At 37.9% G+C, this 15421-nt stretch overlaps 1 protein-coding gene across 1 annotated transcript in view; it reads right to left on the reverse strand.

The window, feature by feature from the left end:
* LOC410775 (laminin subunit alpha-1) overlaps window positions 1-15421 on the reverse strand; it is a 116098-nt gene that overhangs the window by 82832 nt on the left and 17845 nt on the right. Inside the window, exons 3-11 of the mRNA XM_026442277.1 lie at window positions 14387-14617; window positions 8221-8382; window positions 6460-6756; window positions 5354-5614; window positions 4936-5183; window positions 4554-4788; window positions 3528-3754; window positions 3155-3342; window positions 2057-2338 (exon numbers count right to left, since the gene is read on the reverse strand). Coding sequence (XP_026298062.1) covers window positions 2057-2338; window positions 3155-3342; window positions 3528-3754; window positions 4554-4788; window positions 4936-5183; window positions 5354-5614; window positions 6460-6756; window positions 8221-8382; window positions 14387-14617 — 2131 coding nt within the window. The remainder of the gene's footprint in view (window positions 1-2056; window positions 2339-3154; window positions 3343-3527; window positions 3755-4553; window positions 4789-4935; window positions 5184-5353; window positions 5615-6459; window positions 6757-8220; window positions 8383-14386; window positions 14618-15421) is intronic.

Raw genomic sequence — 15421 nt, forward strand, 5'->3', positions numbered from 1 at the left:
AGTATCATTTCGTTTGAAATGCGAACTCGGGTCCACTTGTAAACTTGGACTCGAGTCGGAACAAGCCTCGATACTTTGTGGAAACGATCCTTCCCCGCCCGATCGAGCAGCGCGCTACGTTACGGTAAAGGGCGCGCGATCCAATCTATGCCCTCGTCCCGGGTATAAACAAACTCGAGCGTTGGATACCACAATGCGAGCACCGCGAGCTTTCATCATTTCCGCCAATGGAGAAACGTATCCATGTCGCCCCTTCCTCTTCCCTGCTCAACTATCCAAAATATATATGTATGTATGTATGTATGGAAATATAAAGAGTAAATATTAAAATAAAATATAATATAAAATAAAATATTTGTCGTATAGGAGGAAGATAATTAACGTCCAGCGGACAAGTAGAAGAGTGGCTCGTGTATCTCACGATATCTATCCCCTCTGGACGCTGTTGAGAGATACGGTGTGCCTTTCGACTAATCGTAAATAAGGATTCGATCTCTTGCCGGGGATAAGATGGCGAAAACGATAAATTCCTTTTCTTTTTTTATTTTACGCGTTTCATCGAAAGAGAATGTATATATTTTGATCGAAGTATAAAATTTAATCTCCAATCTGATTTTTCGAAACGTAAAATATACGTAGATAATATACGTAGATTGTCCGATGGTTGGAAAATGAAATAAGAGAGAGAGGGGGGGAGAAATGAGACGAGGGACTACATCGATCTCGTGGTCGCGATGGGTGGATCGATCGATCTTTCGAGTTAACGGGATCTCGCGAGTGGATTACGCAACTGAATCACGATCCACGGTTGGATCACGAGCAAAGGGAAGCGCGAATCGTTCGCCGAATGATTACGATTTATGGGATCGTAGCCGGCCCAATCTTCCACGGTCGAGCTACCAACATCTAAGGGTGCGATCACAACGGAATACTCGAATCGATGTTAATCTTTTTCGTTATTAATCGCTCTCATAAAATGAATACTATATGTATTATACGCCTACTAGAGTTACACGTACATCGAGTACCTTTCTTTTCTAATCATTTGTTTCTCACAATTATTGTATTCCGTAATGCTATTCAAAAGTAATTAATTAAAGTTTAAAAGTTACAAATAATCCCCCATTTTGAAAATTTCTTTTTTCAATAGACACTGTAAAAGCAGTTTTCGATCTTTCTCGAGTGCACAATTTCGCGAAACGAGAGATACAATTGACAGAGATTCTTTCGAACGGAAACGATCGATCGTAGATCGAAAGCCGCACGGTGAGAAGAGGATAGCTGGCCACTCGTGGATCTCGAGCGCAGCGTCCTCGACTCGGCCAAGTCCATCCGGATAAGTGGCCCGTCGCACTTAAGCCTTCGAGATAAACGTAACGCAGACAAGACGATGCTCTTCCCGTTCTTGTGTCGCGCGATTTTTGCACACAGGGAAGAATATCGAAGAATGATCGTCTTTAACCGTTTAAGTGCCGACGAGCGCCATAGCGCTCGTGAAATCAGTTGCTGTTTAGCTCGCTGTAGGGGAGGTCGCTCGCACACATCACTAATTTTTTATTTGTCTTCGTGTTAAATAAAGTTCAAATTATAATTATTATCCTTTTTGAATCCATAATAATGTCGGAATACGAAAAATAATTCGGATGAAAATAGCTGTTCTTCAAGTTGTGAAGCAACTTGATTTGTGGTCGCTGTAAGAAGGAGGCTCCATGGAGTCTGTGCGGTAAAGCACACGTGTTAACTTTTTTACTTTTAGATTCCATTTTTTTTATAATTTTTGTTCACAATTATATTTCCATAATTTATTATTCTTGTACAAGTTTTTATTAATAAAACACCGGAAAAATTATTTATAAAATTGGACAATTTTTGGAGGAGATACAGTTTTTTTTAGAGACAAAGATAAATGGCATCGACACGACAAAAATTTCTTTGGCATTTTTAATTAGATATGGGTAAAAATCAATGGCACTAAAACGGTTAAAATCGATGTCTCTCTCGAAAAAAATCGCGACACAAGATATATGAAAGAGGAAGAAGGAAAAATGGTACTTACCTTTGCAGCCATCCGCGGATAATCCGTAATGGTCGAGGTGGCAGTGGTCGCAGCGGAAGCCAAGGACGCCGTCCGCGCACCTGCACTCGCCTGTCACGGGATCGCACATCTCATCGAGGGCACCCACGTCGCAGTCGCATTCCCTGCAACCCGCGGTCACGTTCCCGTAACCTTCGACGCAGGAGGAGCAGTCGCGACCCTCGAACAAAGGCTTGCAGGCACACTGCCCGCTCTTCCCGTCGCATTCGGGGGAATCGCTGCCTCCTGGATCGCAGTTGCACGCTGAAATCGAATTTTCCCGCGTTTTCGATCCATCTTTCGAAGAGGTAAAGGATCGTTCGAAATCGAAGGGAGAGAATATATATATTTTGATCGAAGTATAAAATTTAATCTTCAATCAATTTTTCGAAACGTAAAACGTAGATAATATACGTAGATTGTCCGATGGTTGGAAAATGAAATAAGAGAGAGAGGGGGGGGAATGAGACGAGGGACTACATCGATCTCGTGGTCGCGATGGGTGGATCGATCGATCTTTCGAGTTAACGAGATCTCGCGAGTGGATTACGCAACTTCGAAATCGATTCTAAGGTTAATTGTATTCGTCGTTGGCAAAGGTTTTTATCTCGAAAAAGGTGAAACTCGTTTCATCTTCTTCTGTTTTTCTTCTTCTTCTAATCGAAAGGATAATTAAGACGTTTGCAAATATATATCTTGAAATATATAAAATATACAAATGATCCGTTAACGGATAATATAATAATTTAGCGTATGCGAGATACGAGATTTGTAAAATTTATATATACACGTATACACGTTAACGATGAAATATGTATTTTGAAATTGGAAATTCTTGTGTTTCTGTATATCTGGTCTCAATCATTAGCTTATCGCCGAGTTAAAGGATTCGTTTTTTTTTTCTTTTTCTCTCTAATTGGGAAGATTGTTTAAACCACAACTCCTCTTTATTAAATACACGGATGGCGTATAATTTGCATGAAATATTGCGGATTTAGCAGATCGAGAATCGAACGGTTCGATATCGCGTGTTGGTAAATCGATGAAAATAACGAACCAGAAGTAATCGACGATACTCACGCAAACAGCTCTGTTCCAAGGGATTTCCGTAATGAGCTGGTTTACATTTGTCGCATTTCCAGCCTTCCGTGTTACCGCGACACTCGAGGCAGCGCCCGGTTTCCTGATCGCAGGGGCCGCCGCCGCAGAAACAGGGCTCGCACGTGCCACCCGGTATCAAAGGATTTCCAAAGAATCCTACGTCACAGCTTTCGCACAGATAAAATTGAATTTATAAGTTTTCGATCGATACAGGTAATATTATTTAAAATTTGTTTTTATTTTTCTCGAAAATATCTTGGAGGAGGAATTTTCATACTTTTATCGGATCGGATAATTAAAATCCTCGACTGTGCGATGTATGAAAATATAATTTCTATATTTATCCTGTTACCTCTCGCAATGATCGCCGGTGTAACCGTTTGGACATTGCGTGCACACGTATCCGCTATCTACGTCGGTGGGGTCATCGAGTTGACAGTTTGGACTGAAATTGTTGCTCTCGATCAAAAGTGGGCAGCCGCATCTTTTGCAATCGTTCGGTGTGCCTTGCAGAGCAATACCGTAAAAACCGGGCGCGCAGCGATCGCATTTCGGGCCCACGGTGTTGTGTTCGCAGGTCTATCGGGTAAAAATAAGATTGATTTTAAGTTGGAACGCTTTGTCGATTGAAAAAGAAATATGGATGGACTCTCTCGAGATTTTTGAACTTCGAAAAGTTAGGCGAAGAAAACGACGAGATTGATAAGTTATCGGAATCGTCTCTCGAACGCATAGGTTTTTGCGTTTTAAAATTGAAGCAAGTGTAGGCAAGGATAACGATTAGTTGGAGAAGGACAGAGATAGGGTAAAAATATTGAAATCAACGCCATCTTCAGTGTGCCGCAAATGAAACTCGGCGGGCAAGGACAGAAAATAGAAAGAAAAGGATAGAGATAGGGTAGAATGATCGTTGGCGCCATCTCTCGAGTATCGTAGATATTACATCGCATTTCGAGGCAAGATAAGGTAGACGGAATCGAACACTGGCGCCATCTTTCGAGTACTTTCGAAAGATACGATCGAAAAGGATACCTGTAACGCTCGAGAGATGGCGCTGGTAGTCAATTCCTATCCTATCTCTATCCTTTTCTTTATATTTTCTGTCCTTTCCCACCGAGTTTCATTTGCGGCAAACTGAAGATGGCGCTGATTTCAATATTTTTATCCTATCTCTATCCTTTTCTCGCTACTCTCTATCCTTGTCTATCGCACGTGCTTAGCACATGGCCACGAACGAAATACAATTTTCATTCGAAACGATATTTTTTCTTCGACGATTTCGCGTTATTAAATAATTATTTCGTAAAATAAAACGCGTATTGTTGAAGAAAAAAACATCTAATTTAATAGTTTGAAGAATAAATATAAAAATACTCACTGTGCATTCTCCGAGAACAAGATCGCAGGTACTCGCGTGCCCGTTGCAATCGCATTTTACGCACACGTGATGATCTTGATAATCAGACCCGTTTTTGATTAATTTCACGTAACCCCACGCACAATTTTCGCAAGACAAGCCGGTATATCCTTGAGGACATTCGCAACTCTCGACCAAATTGTTACTCTCTCCATCGGACGAAACCTCACCGATCGATAGGACTGCCGACTGTAAACTGAAACGAATATAAACATATTCAACCTTGAAAACACTCGCACAAGAACTTCTCCTCTATGCGTACGCAAAAACTTGTTTACTCGTTATAATAGCGCGAGTTTTACTTCTATCTTTTTTTTTCATCCACTCAACGTTTTTTACGTACCTTCCCTCGATCTGCTCGGAATGATATTGCGCTCTTATCAAAAGATACTTTAAATCCACGAGAACGTTCATCATTTGTACCCTGGTAACGGAATCTCCGCGAAATTCGGTTCTTCTCAGCCTGGTAGGTATATCTTGAATCTCGCCGCGTACGTGATACCAGCCATTTTCGCGTAGAGGCACCATGATCTCTGCTTCCTGCCCATTATATTGTTCCTCGCCGTAAGCTATTCGCATCCCATTATTACCCTGTAAGGAAACGAGACGGGGAGATTAATAAGAAGAGAGAAAAGAAACGAAAAGGAAAGAATGAATAAAAGTAACGTAATCTAATCCTTTCGGGGCAAACTAAAGACCTAAAAAGATATATATATATGCTTATTATTTAATCATTTATCGTATTGAGAATATATATTTACGACAAGAATAACGTTGGGTCCCGTGGTAGGTTTCCCACTGGTGTCACCGCGCATAACGACCCAGCTGACGGAATAAGTAAGATTGCTCCCGTAAGCCGAGATTCGATTACCGCAATAAATTCGCGGAGCTAACCAGAACGGGCTATCGTATTCGACGTCGAACGCCGCGATCGTGAGCCACCCGTTATCCGTGTCCAAAATAGGAACAATCGCGCGGGTTGCGTTCATGTCGGTCACCAGCCAATTCTCCATCGAAGATATCTGAAAATAATTGACGAGAATGGATCATCCGGACGAAACGAATTTTTTAGAGGTGGAGATTTTTTTGAAAATTTCAAATATCGAATAATAATAACGATAATTGTAATTTGAAAGGAAATAAATTAACAGTTCGTTTCGAAGCGCGAAATACGATTTACGATTCTTTTTAATTTATCCCCCCCGTTTAATTTTCCCTCTTTCGCGTTAAAACGATAACAACGTGCTATTACACGTTGATACTCGGCGTACAACACGCAACTCAGGAAAGTTGTCATGCGACAAAGTAATTGGCCGCTCGTCGTTTGCTCGTGAGTAGATAAATGCAGATATTGTCCGTTTGTCCATCTCACGTTGAAACGTTGAATCGTGGCGAGTCCGCAAGAGCGTTCAAAACCCGAGGGGATCGGATTCGAGACGTGGCAATTTTAATTACTTTCACCGATGCGGCGTAATGAAATACATATTACACATTGCGTATTTCTCTCCAATACTTTTCTTAAACGCTCGTTAGTTTCCGTTCCTTTTATGGCCAACTATCATTCTACGCTTGTCAGTCGTATGTTTCTCGTTAAGCACGTTCTCGAAACGCGCATTTTTCTTAAATACTCCGATATCCCCGTTACTTTCCATTCTCCTCCCATACCATTCTACACTCGTTGCAAACCCATGACCTTTTCGTTTCTTTCGAACCTGTTGTAACAGTATATAAATTTCAACCGAACCCGAAGCTCGATCGCTATCGATCCCCACGATAATGTAATCGATATTTAATTACAGTGAAAAATCTTGACTGACGTCGCTTCTTCGAGGCAGATATCTTGGAATAATTTTTCGTAAAAACGTACCGCAGAGTAGGACAGTCTAGCTATGGAACATCGATCGGTGATCCCGAAACAGTAACACGGAAGGCATCCATCGAGATTCTCTTTGGTGAGCGCGAAATGTCCTGGTTTGCACTGGTCGCACAGCTCGCCGGCGACGTTCGCCTTGCACAGGCAATCTCCTTCGCAGTCGTGGGACGGGAGGATCCCGCGGGGATCGCACGGACAGGGCATGCAATCGGGAAATTGGCGGTAACCGGCAGCGCACTGGTCGCACTTGTACCCCGAGTAACCCGGTTTGCAATCACAAGCGCCTGCTACCTGGAACACGATCGGTGTTTAAACTCGCGAATGGTAATAATATCGATTTATGCATATTTATACATATAGTTTCGTGTAATTGTTGGATGCCATTTTCTATATCTTTAGAAGAGTAAAAGTTGGTCAATAAATTGAGTTATAAAATATATTGTAATTTCGATTTTATAACGTTGGAATTTATAAAAAAGAACTTAACGGAATCTAGTTAAGTATTTTATTCAAAAAGGATCCGAAGAATAAAAGTTCGTTGGCCAATATCGAGTATAAAATATATTGTAATTTGGAAGTTACAGAGAATTTATAAAAAAGGACATGGAATCTAATTGAGTATTTTATTCAAAAAGAATCCGAAGAATAAAAGTTATAAGATGTACATTGTAATTTTGAACTTACAATGTTGCAAGTTAGAGAGAATTTAGACAAAATATCTAGTGGAATCTAGTTGAGTATTTTATTCAAAGAGGATCCGAAGAATAAAAATTCGTTGGCCAATATCGAGTTATAAAATATATTGTAATTGCGATATTGGAAGTTTACAGAGAATTTATAAAAAGGGACGTGGAATCTAATTGAGTATTTTATTCAAAAAGAATCTGAAGAATAAAAGTTATAAAATATATTGTAATTTTGAAGTTACAATGTTGCAAGTTAGAGAGAATTTATAAAAAAAGGATGTGGAATCTAGTTGAGTATTTTATTCAAAAAGGATCTGAAGAATAAAAGTTGGCCAATATCGAGTTATAAAATATATTGTAATTTTGAAATTGCGATATTGGAAGTTTACAGAGAATTTATAAAAAGGGACGTGGAATCTAATTGAGTATTTTATTCAAAAAGAATCTGAAGAATAAAAGTTATAAAATATATTGTAATTTTGAAGTTACAATGTTGCAAGTTAGAGAGAATTTATAAAAAAAGGATGTGGAATCTAGTTGAGTATTTTATTCAAAAAGGATCTGAAGAATAAAAGTTCGTTGGCCAATATCGAGTTATAAAATATATTGTAATTTTGAAATTGCGATATTGGAAGTTTACAGAGAATTTATAAAAAGGGACGTGGAATCTAATTGAGTATTTTATTCAAAAAGAATCTGAAGAATAAAAGTTATAAGATGTACATTGTAATTTTGAAGTTACAATGTTGCAAGTTAGAGAGAATTTAGGCAAAAAATCTAGTGGAATCTAATTGAGTATTTTATTCAAAAAGAATCTGAAGAATAAAAGTTATAAAATATATTGTAATTTTGAAGTTACAATGTTGCAAGTTAGAGAGAATTTAGGGAAAAATCTAGTGGAATCTAGTTGAGTATTTTATTCAAAGAGGATCTTGAGGCCTTTCTTCTATATCTTTGGAAGAGTAAAAGTTCATTGAGTTGTAATTTCGTCGATTTTAATTAATTAAATGCTTCATTCAAAAAAGAATCTTGAGACATTTCTTGCAACGGTATAATCACACGTGCATACCTTTCCCATGTGTGTATAGGAATCATCCGGGGTGCAGTAACCCGTGCTACCGTGCTCGTTGCAGTCGCAGGGCAAGCACGGTTCAGGTGCATCAGGGGTAACCCCGTTTGGCCTGTAGTAACCAACTCGACACTTCTCGCAATTCACTCCATCCGTGTGCTCCTGGAACACATCGTTTTACCCAACGAATCTTAATAAAAGTGAAATTTCAAAATCATCTAAAACTACTACTTTGAAATCTGAGTATTAGAGAGTACATACAATGAAATCTGTACATTAGCTGTTGAATGAATTTTTTTCCACTGAGAGAATTAATTGAGAGAAAATAATTAAGAAAAACGAAATTTTGAGTAGAAAATTTTTTTGAAATCGGATTTCATTTAATATAAAGATTCCATTGTATCCGACGAAGCACAGAGACGTAGATGCCAATTCTACGAAATACAGAAATTACACAGGAATGGAAGGAATTTAGTATTTCAAAGAATACAGAATTAACGGAATTTCATTTAATTTCGTTCAAAGAGACAAGAATACAAAAAATAATAAAACAAAAGATGCAAAATATATGCAATCTACGGTTATTCACACGATTATTCGAAAAGTATTTCAGAGAGTAATTCGCGCGTTTTATTTTCGTCGAAACGAAATAAAACCCTCCCCGAAAAAATTCCACGATAAATCGCGTAATACGTCACTCGAGAAATTCGGGCTTACTGTGCAATTAATGCAGACGCCACCGCCACGAAATTTCCCACGAATGTCCATGGACATTCTTCCATCGGCCACATCCTGATCATATCTGCACGAGGTTGCATGTCCATTGCAGTTGCATTTCTCACAGTGAAAGCCCTTCGCAGCTGTGCCAGGTTTCCACGGAATTTGATTGTACATGGGACAGCATTTTTCGCATCTTTCGCCGCACGTGTGGCGCTCGCATTCGCATTCTTGATGCTACGGACACAATACCACCTCTTAATGCAATCCCTTATTAATCTTCCTCGCCGAACGAACGTGAAATACTCGATTCTTTTATCTCTTATTGGGCAACGATTATTCATCATTCTTCAACTAATCCTCGGTAAACTATTATTTGAGCATATTTTTTTCCTTTTTTTCTTTATGGTATATAAAATAACAGAACGCAGAATACAACGAATGATGTACTCGTTGGAATATATTGAAAAAGAATAAAGATGTATGAAATTATATTGCTTCTCGATGGATCGGTAAAAAAAAGTTTAATCCTTTATTAGCTACCAAGCGTCACGCATATGCGACGCATATTGTGTTTCAATTTTTTTTATTTACTATTAAAGATACTTCCATATGTTTATCTCGCACACACAATTATCAAATTATCCGGCATCGCAACGGGTTATTTTAAAACGTTATTTTTCTTCAGAAAAATTCTACAGAGAAGAATCGTCCAATACCAAGCTTAGATCAATTTTTTCCAAATATTCACCCTTTTTATATAAATACATATATTAATATATTACGTTCATCCGTTATTAAAAGAAAGAAAATCAAACGTTGATCGATGCAATTATTCTATGCACAATGGATACAATCAATTAATCCAATAACGATGTTTCTAGAAAAAAGAAAAAAAAATATTCCAATATAACAATCTTCGCCAGAAAATAATTACAATAATCGAATCGTTTCCAAGGAACGAATCGCCCCGTTCACGATTAATCTGTGGAAAAAAAGAAACAAAGTGGATGACGAACCCGCGATACCGCGCTTCCGGTCTCCAGCGGAGCCGGAGGAGAGGATCAGAATCAATTAACACGGGATGGACATGATCATGGCACGCTTTGTAAAATCGCCAAGATGCTTCTTTATTGCATCCCGCGATACAGATATCCGGTATTGCTTTCGTATTGCGCGCAATCTCCTCTTTCCGACGTTTCGAAATTTATTTACGAGCGTTAAGATAGCCTGTTATCGGCCGCATTAATTCGCACTTGGCGGCTCCATCTTATCCTTACACTTACATCGCCGGCCAAATGCGATCGATTTTTCATTTCACGTTTTCCACGCCTCGTGAAAAACGCGTCTCTTTCGAATCTTTCGTTTTTAGGGCAGAACGAAATTTTCTAAACATCGTAAATTCTAAGAAGAATATTTTGTTCCGCTATCTATTTTTCAACTGTCGAATGAAGGTTGATGAGATGATTTCTCTAATGATAAATATTGATCTGAATTTGGAATATTGTGAATATCGAAAGAAGCGTTGCTGGATATTTTCGATGATTCGAGTTTTAGATAAAGTTGCGCTATTATCACGATATAGTAAATTATATCAAGCTTCTAAGATGGACCATCAGCGTTGAGTTTAATCCTCGTCTTAAATTTATCGATCTCGAAAAAAAAAATATAATAAGAAATTTTTCCAATCTTCTTCCAACGTGTCATCAAAATTATATTATTAGACGAGCACGTGGGGGAAAAAATAAATAAATTGAATCGAAGATGAAAGAATTTCCATTCCGAGGGTACGCGCATTCATCGAGCACGCGGTTCTTAATAAATTATTAAAGATCCATTGTGAAGAAGGATCGTAAGCGCTACGAGCGATATTACAAACCCATAAAGCGATAACGCTTTACGAGACGTGTTTATACGGTAACTCGGGGAGATATTCCCAGCACCAGATGGGAGCTGGTGAATCGTAACTCACGCTTTTTTCTTTCTCTTTTTTCCCTTTTTCTTTTTTTCCACCACGCATCACAGGCCTCATTGTGTTTCCATTAATGACCATTGCCATTCACGACACAGAATAGACGACGACGTATTCCCCTTCTTCCTCCTCCTCCTCCTCCTCCACCTCCTCCCGGAGGGAACGGTTAACGACTGGGTACTTCAATGAAACGTTATCGTATGATTTAGTGAGATCGATGCACCGAGGCTTTAATTAACGTCAGTTGCGCGCCGCAATAATACGATAATCGAGAATGATTCCACGATTCTTTTCTTTTTTTTAATTCGATTCAGCGTGTACACTTTACTCTTACGTTTCTCTTTTCTCTCTCTTACTCAGATTAATCAAAACTTGGAGAAATATTGAAACGCTCGTCTCAATATTTCGAAGGGGAGGGAAAAGAGCGAAGGGTTGTACGATGATTTAATTGAGACGTAAGGAAGGGGAATATCTGGGATGCTCGCGGACCAACCGTGTTTCGTATTCGGCAATGCGATCGAGATACCGCGCGCCCCTCCAAAAAACGTTATTTAATTCAATTTACGGCGAGCAACGCCAAAACTCGATTCTAATCGAGACCGAAGGTTGAAGAACCTTCGATTTTGATTAATCACCCGTTTCATCGATTGTTTCGTATCGTATAAATATAAATTTTCGCGATTTAAAAAAAAACTCGTTCTATCGAGAGATTCGATAACCGATTGCGATTCCTTCGAGAAACGATTCTTCCGATTTTTTCCCCTAACGGGACCAACGCGAGGAAATGATTGATTAATGCGCATCGTTAGAATGATATTTCGCAATAACAATACGATTAACAATACGATATTTATTATTTCATAAGAAAAGATTATTCAAAAATGAAAAGGAAATGTTCCAATTTTAAGGAAAAATATAATTTGTATTATAAAATTGAAAATATCTGTTTTAATAAATCTAATTGATGATAAGTAAATAATAATTATAAAAAATAAAAAGATTCTGGAAATTACTGATACTATATAATAAATTAATCTTGGAATTTTATTTGTAGATTTAATATTAATTAATCTAATTCTAATGATAGTTCCAAATTCTATTAGTATTCATTGGATAAAGATGTTATTGGAATTCATTATTAAAACAAAAATGGTAATTAGTAGATAGATAAATCAGTGATATTTAAAATTTATAAAGAAAATAAGTAATAGTATATAATTAAATATACATTATAATATTTTATCAAAATATTTTTTTTATCAGACATATTACTATCTTTTTAGATATAATATATTTATATTAATTTTTAAATGCAATTTAAATGTTATAATTATTTATTAACTAATATCCAATTTATTAATTTAATTAATACTATAAAATTCAAAATTTTATGTGCTTGAACACTAAAATAAATTTATAGATTAAGTAGAAAAATTATATAAAAATTATTAATTTATAGATTAAGTAGAAAAATTATATAAAAATTATTAATTTATAGATTAAGTAGAAAAATTATATAAAAATTATTAATTTATTATGGAGGAGATTGAAAACGTGAACTCGAGATGTTACATATTAATAACACGCGAGATTCTTATTATCGTTACTCTATCGACTTTGTACGAGTTTCCCACGAGGATGATTAATCTTTAATTATTATGTAAACTCTCGAGGACAACTGTGAAATTGTTGCCTGTTACGATAGAAAGAAAATCGATTTCTTCGAGACTCAGAAAAGGGATCGTAAATCTCTCTCGAAACAACCCAAATCCTTCTCTCTTCCTTGTAACGTTTACCTCTCATTAGCGAGACGAAAAAAGGAGGAGGAAAAAAAAAAAAAAAAGTTGAAACGAAAAATTTCGGTCCACCGCGATACAAGAAAGCAAGGGGAGAAGGTGGGGGCTGTGGCCAATCTGTAACGGGGGAACGAACTGGAAACGAAGGCGATCCTGCCATTAGTAGCGACGGTAGACAAAGGTCTGACAAGTTTATGGCATTTCCGACAGATTTATTCCCTGGACCTCGGTGGCCGCCTCCTTCCAAATCGCAGATTATTCTAACTTTAGAGAGGAAACTGCCCGAAAGGAAATGGAAACGCGCGACGACCTCTCTCTGGTGGCCAGTGATGGGCAAAATTTAATAGTTGCTTCGATAATTTATCGCTCGAGACGATAATAATAATAAATTATTCGTTATTCCAGCATCTTAATAAGCAATTATTCGAAGTAATTTTTGGTTAGTTCTAGAAATTCTTAACCTTTTCGTAGGATTGATGCTCAATTTCTGGTAAAAAGTTTGCTCTTTTTATCTCTTTTGCAACGACGAATCGTTTGATTAAGACTTTAGATACCCTCTTCGAGGATTATTTATTCTTTTCTTTAATACAAAATAAAATTAGCGGACAGAAGGGGTATCAAAATAAATCTATCGTTGACATTAAACCCAAGTTGGATGGTAATATTTGAAGAAGAAGTCAAGAGGGATAAATTACGACGAATATTTTCATATCGGAAATTAAAGTCGTCTCTTAATAGAAGAAATGTGTTAAAATAACGATGACAGACGTTCTAATTAAAAGCTCTGTTGAATTTCCAGCGTGTGTTTAATAAACCGTTTAACACAACATTGGTCGAGAGAGGAGGAAGAATCGGGTTGCGATTCCTCGATGGGGAATCCCGCTACGCTCGTGTCGAACGTGATAGCGTTAATTGCAGAACTTGTAGCGTTCATCCAAGTGAGTCAATGTGCGAATTTTACGACTTTTAATTTAAAACGAGTGAAACGTATGAATTATAGGATTCGTAACTCTCTCGCCTCGAGATAAAAGGCATAAAATTCGTACCAAATATATTTAAAGTAACGTAATTATCTCGCCATGTATACACGAGCCGACAAACTGAATACACGAGTTGACAAATTACAAAACACAACAAGTCTGTTACGAAAATTACATATTATTGACATCTAATTTACTTTCAATAAAATAAGTAAAATACACGATTAGTTGTGAAAATCACACGGTATTATTAACTCTCATCCGTACTTCGTGTCGATTTGAAAAAACACGATATTATTTCGTTATTTGTAAAAAATTAATCCGAGGATTTTTTATTTTCTTAATACGAAACGTTTAATATTTCTAATGATAAAAATATGTAACAGAAAAGACGTCAATCTAATACATTACATTTTATTAGATCCTTTGTATTGAACAATCTCTTCAGATTACAATTAAATATTTATATCTTTGATCAAAATATGCGAATCAAAATTCAATATCTTGGAAAAACTCGAGTAATCTAAAATATATTTATCTCTTTATTTTCAACAAACTAATTGATAAAATTAATCGCTCGTATTTTCATTTCGATGTTTTAGGTAGAGAAAATTAGGGACGGATGAGGGTTAATCAACCTACCCTCGATCACGAGAGAAAACAAGATTGAAATTTCTGAAAGCATCGTTCAAAGGACTCACCCCGTGTTGGACGCTGTAGCGACATCTGCCAGCGTGGCCGGAACACAGGCACCTTCCGCCGACGTTGATCTCCTTTATCGAGTAGAAAGCGCGCCTTTTGTCACCGATCGTCTCCCCGTTACGTCGAACACCCTGAAGACGAAGCCGCACGTATCTCGCCTGCGTGAATTCCTGTAGGGTCGTGCTGTGATTCAGGGCACCGGGTCTACCGTTCACCAGATGGGTATGGATCTAAAGAAATCGTTTGCTCGTTTTATTATCGGAGGGGATTGCAAAATTTATGATCGCGTATCGCGTTCGAGGCAAGAGAAACGTTCGAACGCGGGTGGAATAAATCGCGTGGAATAGGGTGAAAAAAATCTTCGCGAAAAAGAACAGAGACATGAGAAAGTGTAGGCGCGTCTATTCCCTGAAATCTTCGTGTAATTGTTCCGTATTAGGAGCCGCGGGCTGCCATTTACGGGGACCGCGTTTTCTACTTAACGCGCGGCACCATTCGCCAATGATTTACTCCCTCGATTCCATCCTTCTCCTCGATTTAATGCCATCGCGGACACGAACCTTTTCTATCTCTTATATTATCGATCCGCGTGTCGCTTTACGTCCATTCCCTTCGCAGGGACGAATAAGATGTCTCTGTTCTTTCGATACAATTCGTTTCGAAAATTGGAAATTATTCATTCTTGAATATGGAAAATGAATGGAGAGCAACATTGTCTTTCCACCTATGCAGGATTAATTTTATAAGTAAAACAAAATGATTTCTCCTTCGAAACCACATTTATATAAAATTGAAATTTCGTTAGCGACGAAGAAATGATTTCCACGACATCTCTCTTCATCACCGTTTCTTCTAAAGTCGTCCGTGTTCACTTTTTACTTAAACTGAAAAATCATATCGCCACCCCGTTCCAATCCGTGACGCGTACACGACACCGGTTCCCTTCTCCCGATTTTTTCCCGCCCGGCTCCGTGGCGCGCCGTACAGAAGCGTAAAAGCTGGCAATCCCCCTCCCTCCCACCCCCCGTCCCGAT

Source organism: Apis mellifera, linkage group LG1, assembly GCF_003254395.2.
Source record: "Apis mellifera strain DH4 linkage group LG1, Amel_HAv3.1, whole genome shotgun sequence".
Classification (NCBI taxonomy): domain Eukaryota; kingdom Metazoa; phylum Arthropoda; class Insecta; order Hymenoptera; family Apidae; genus Apis; species Apis mellifera.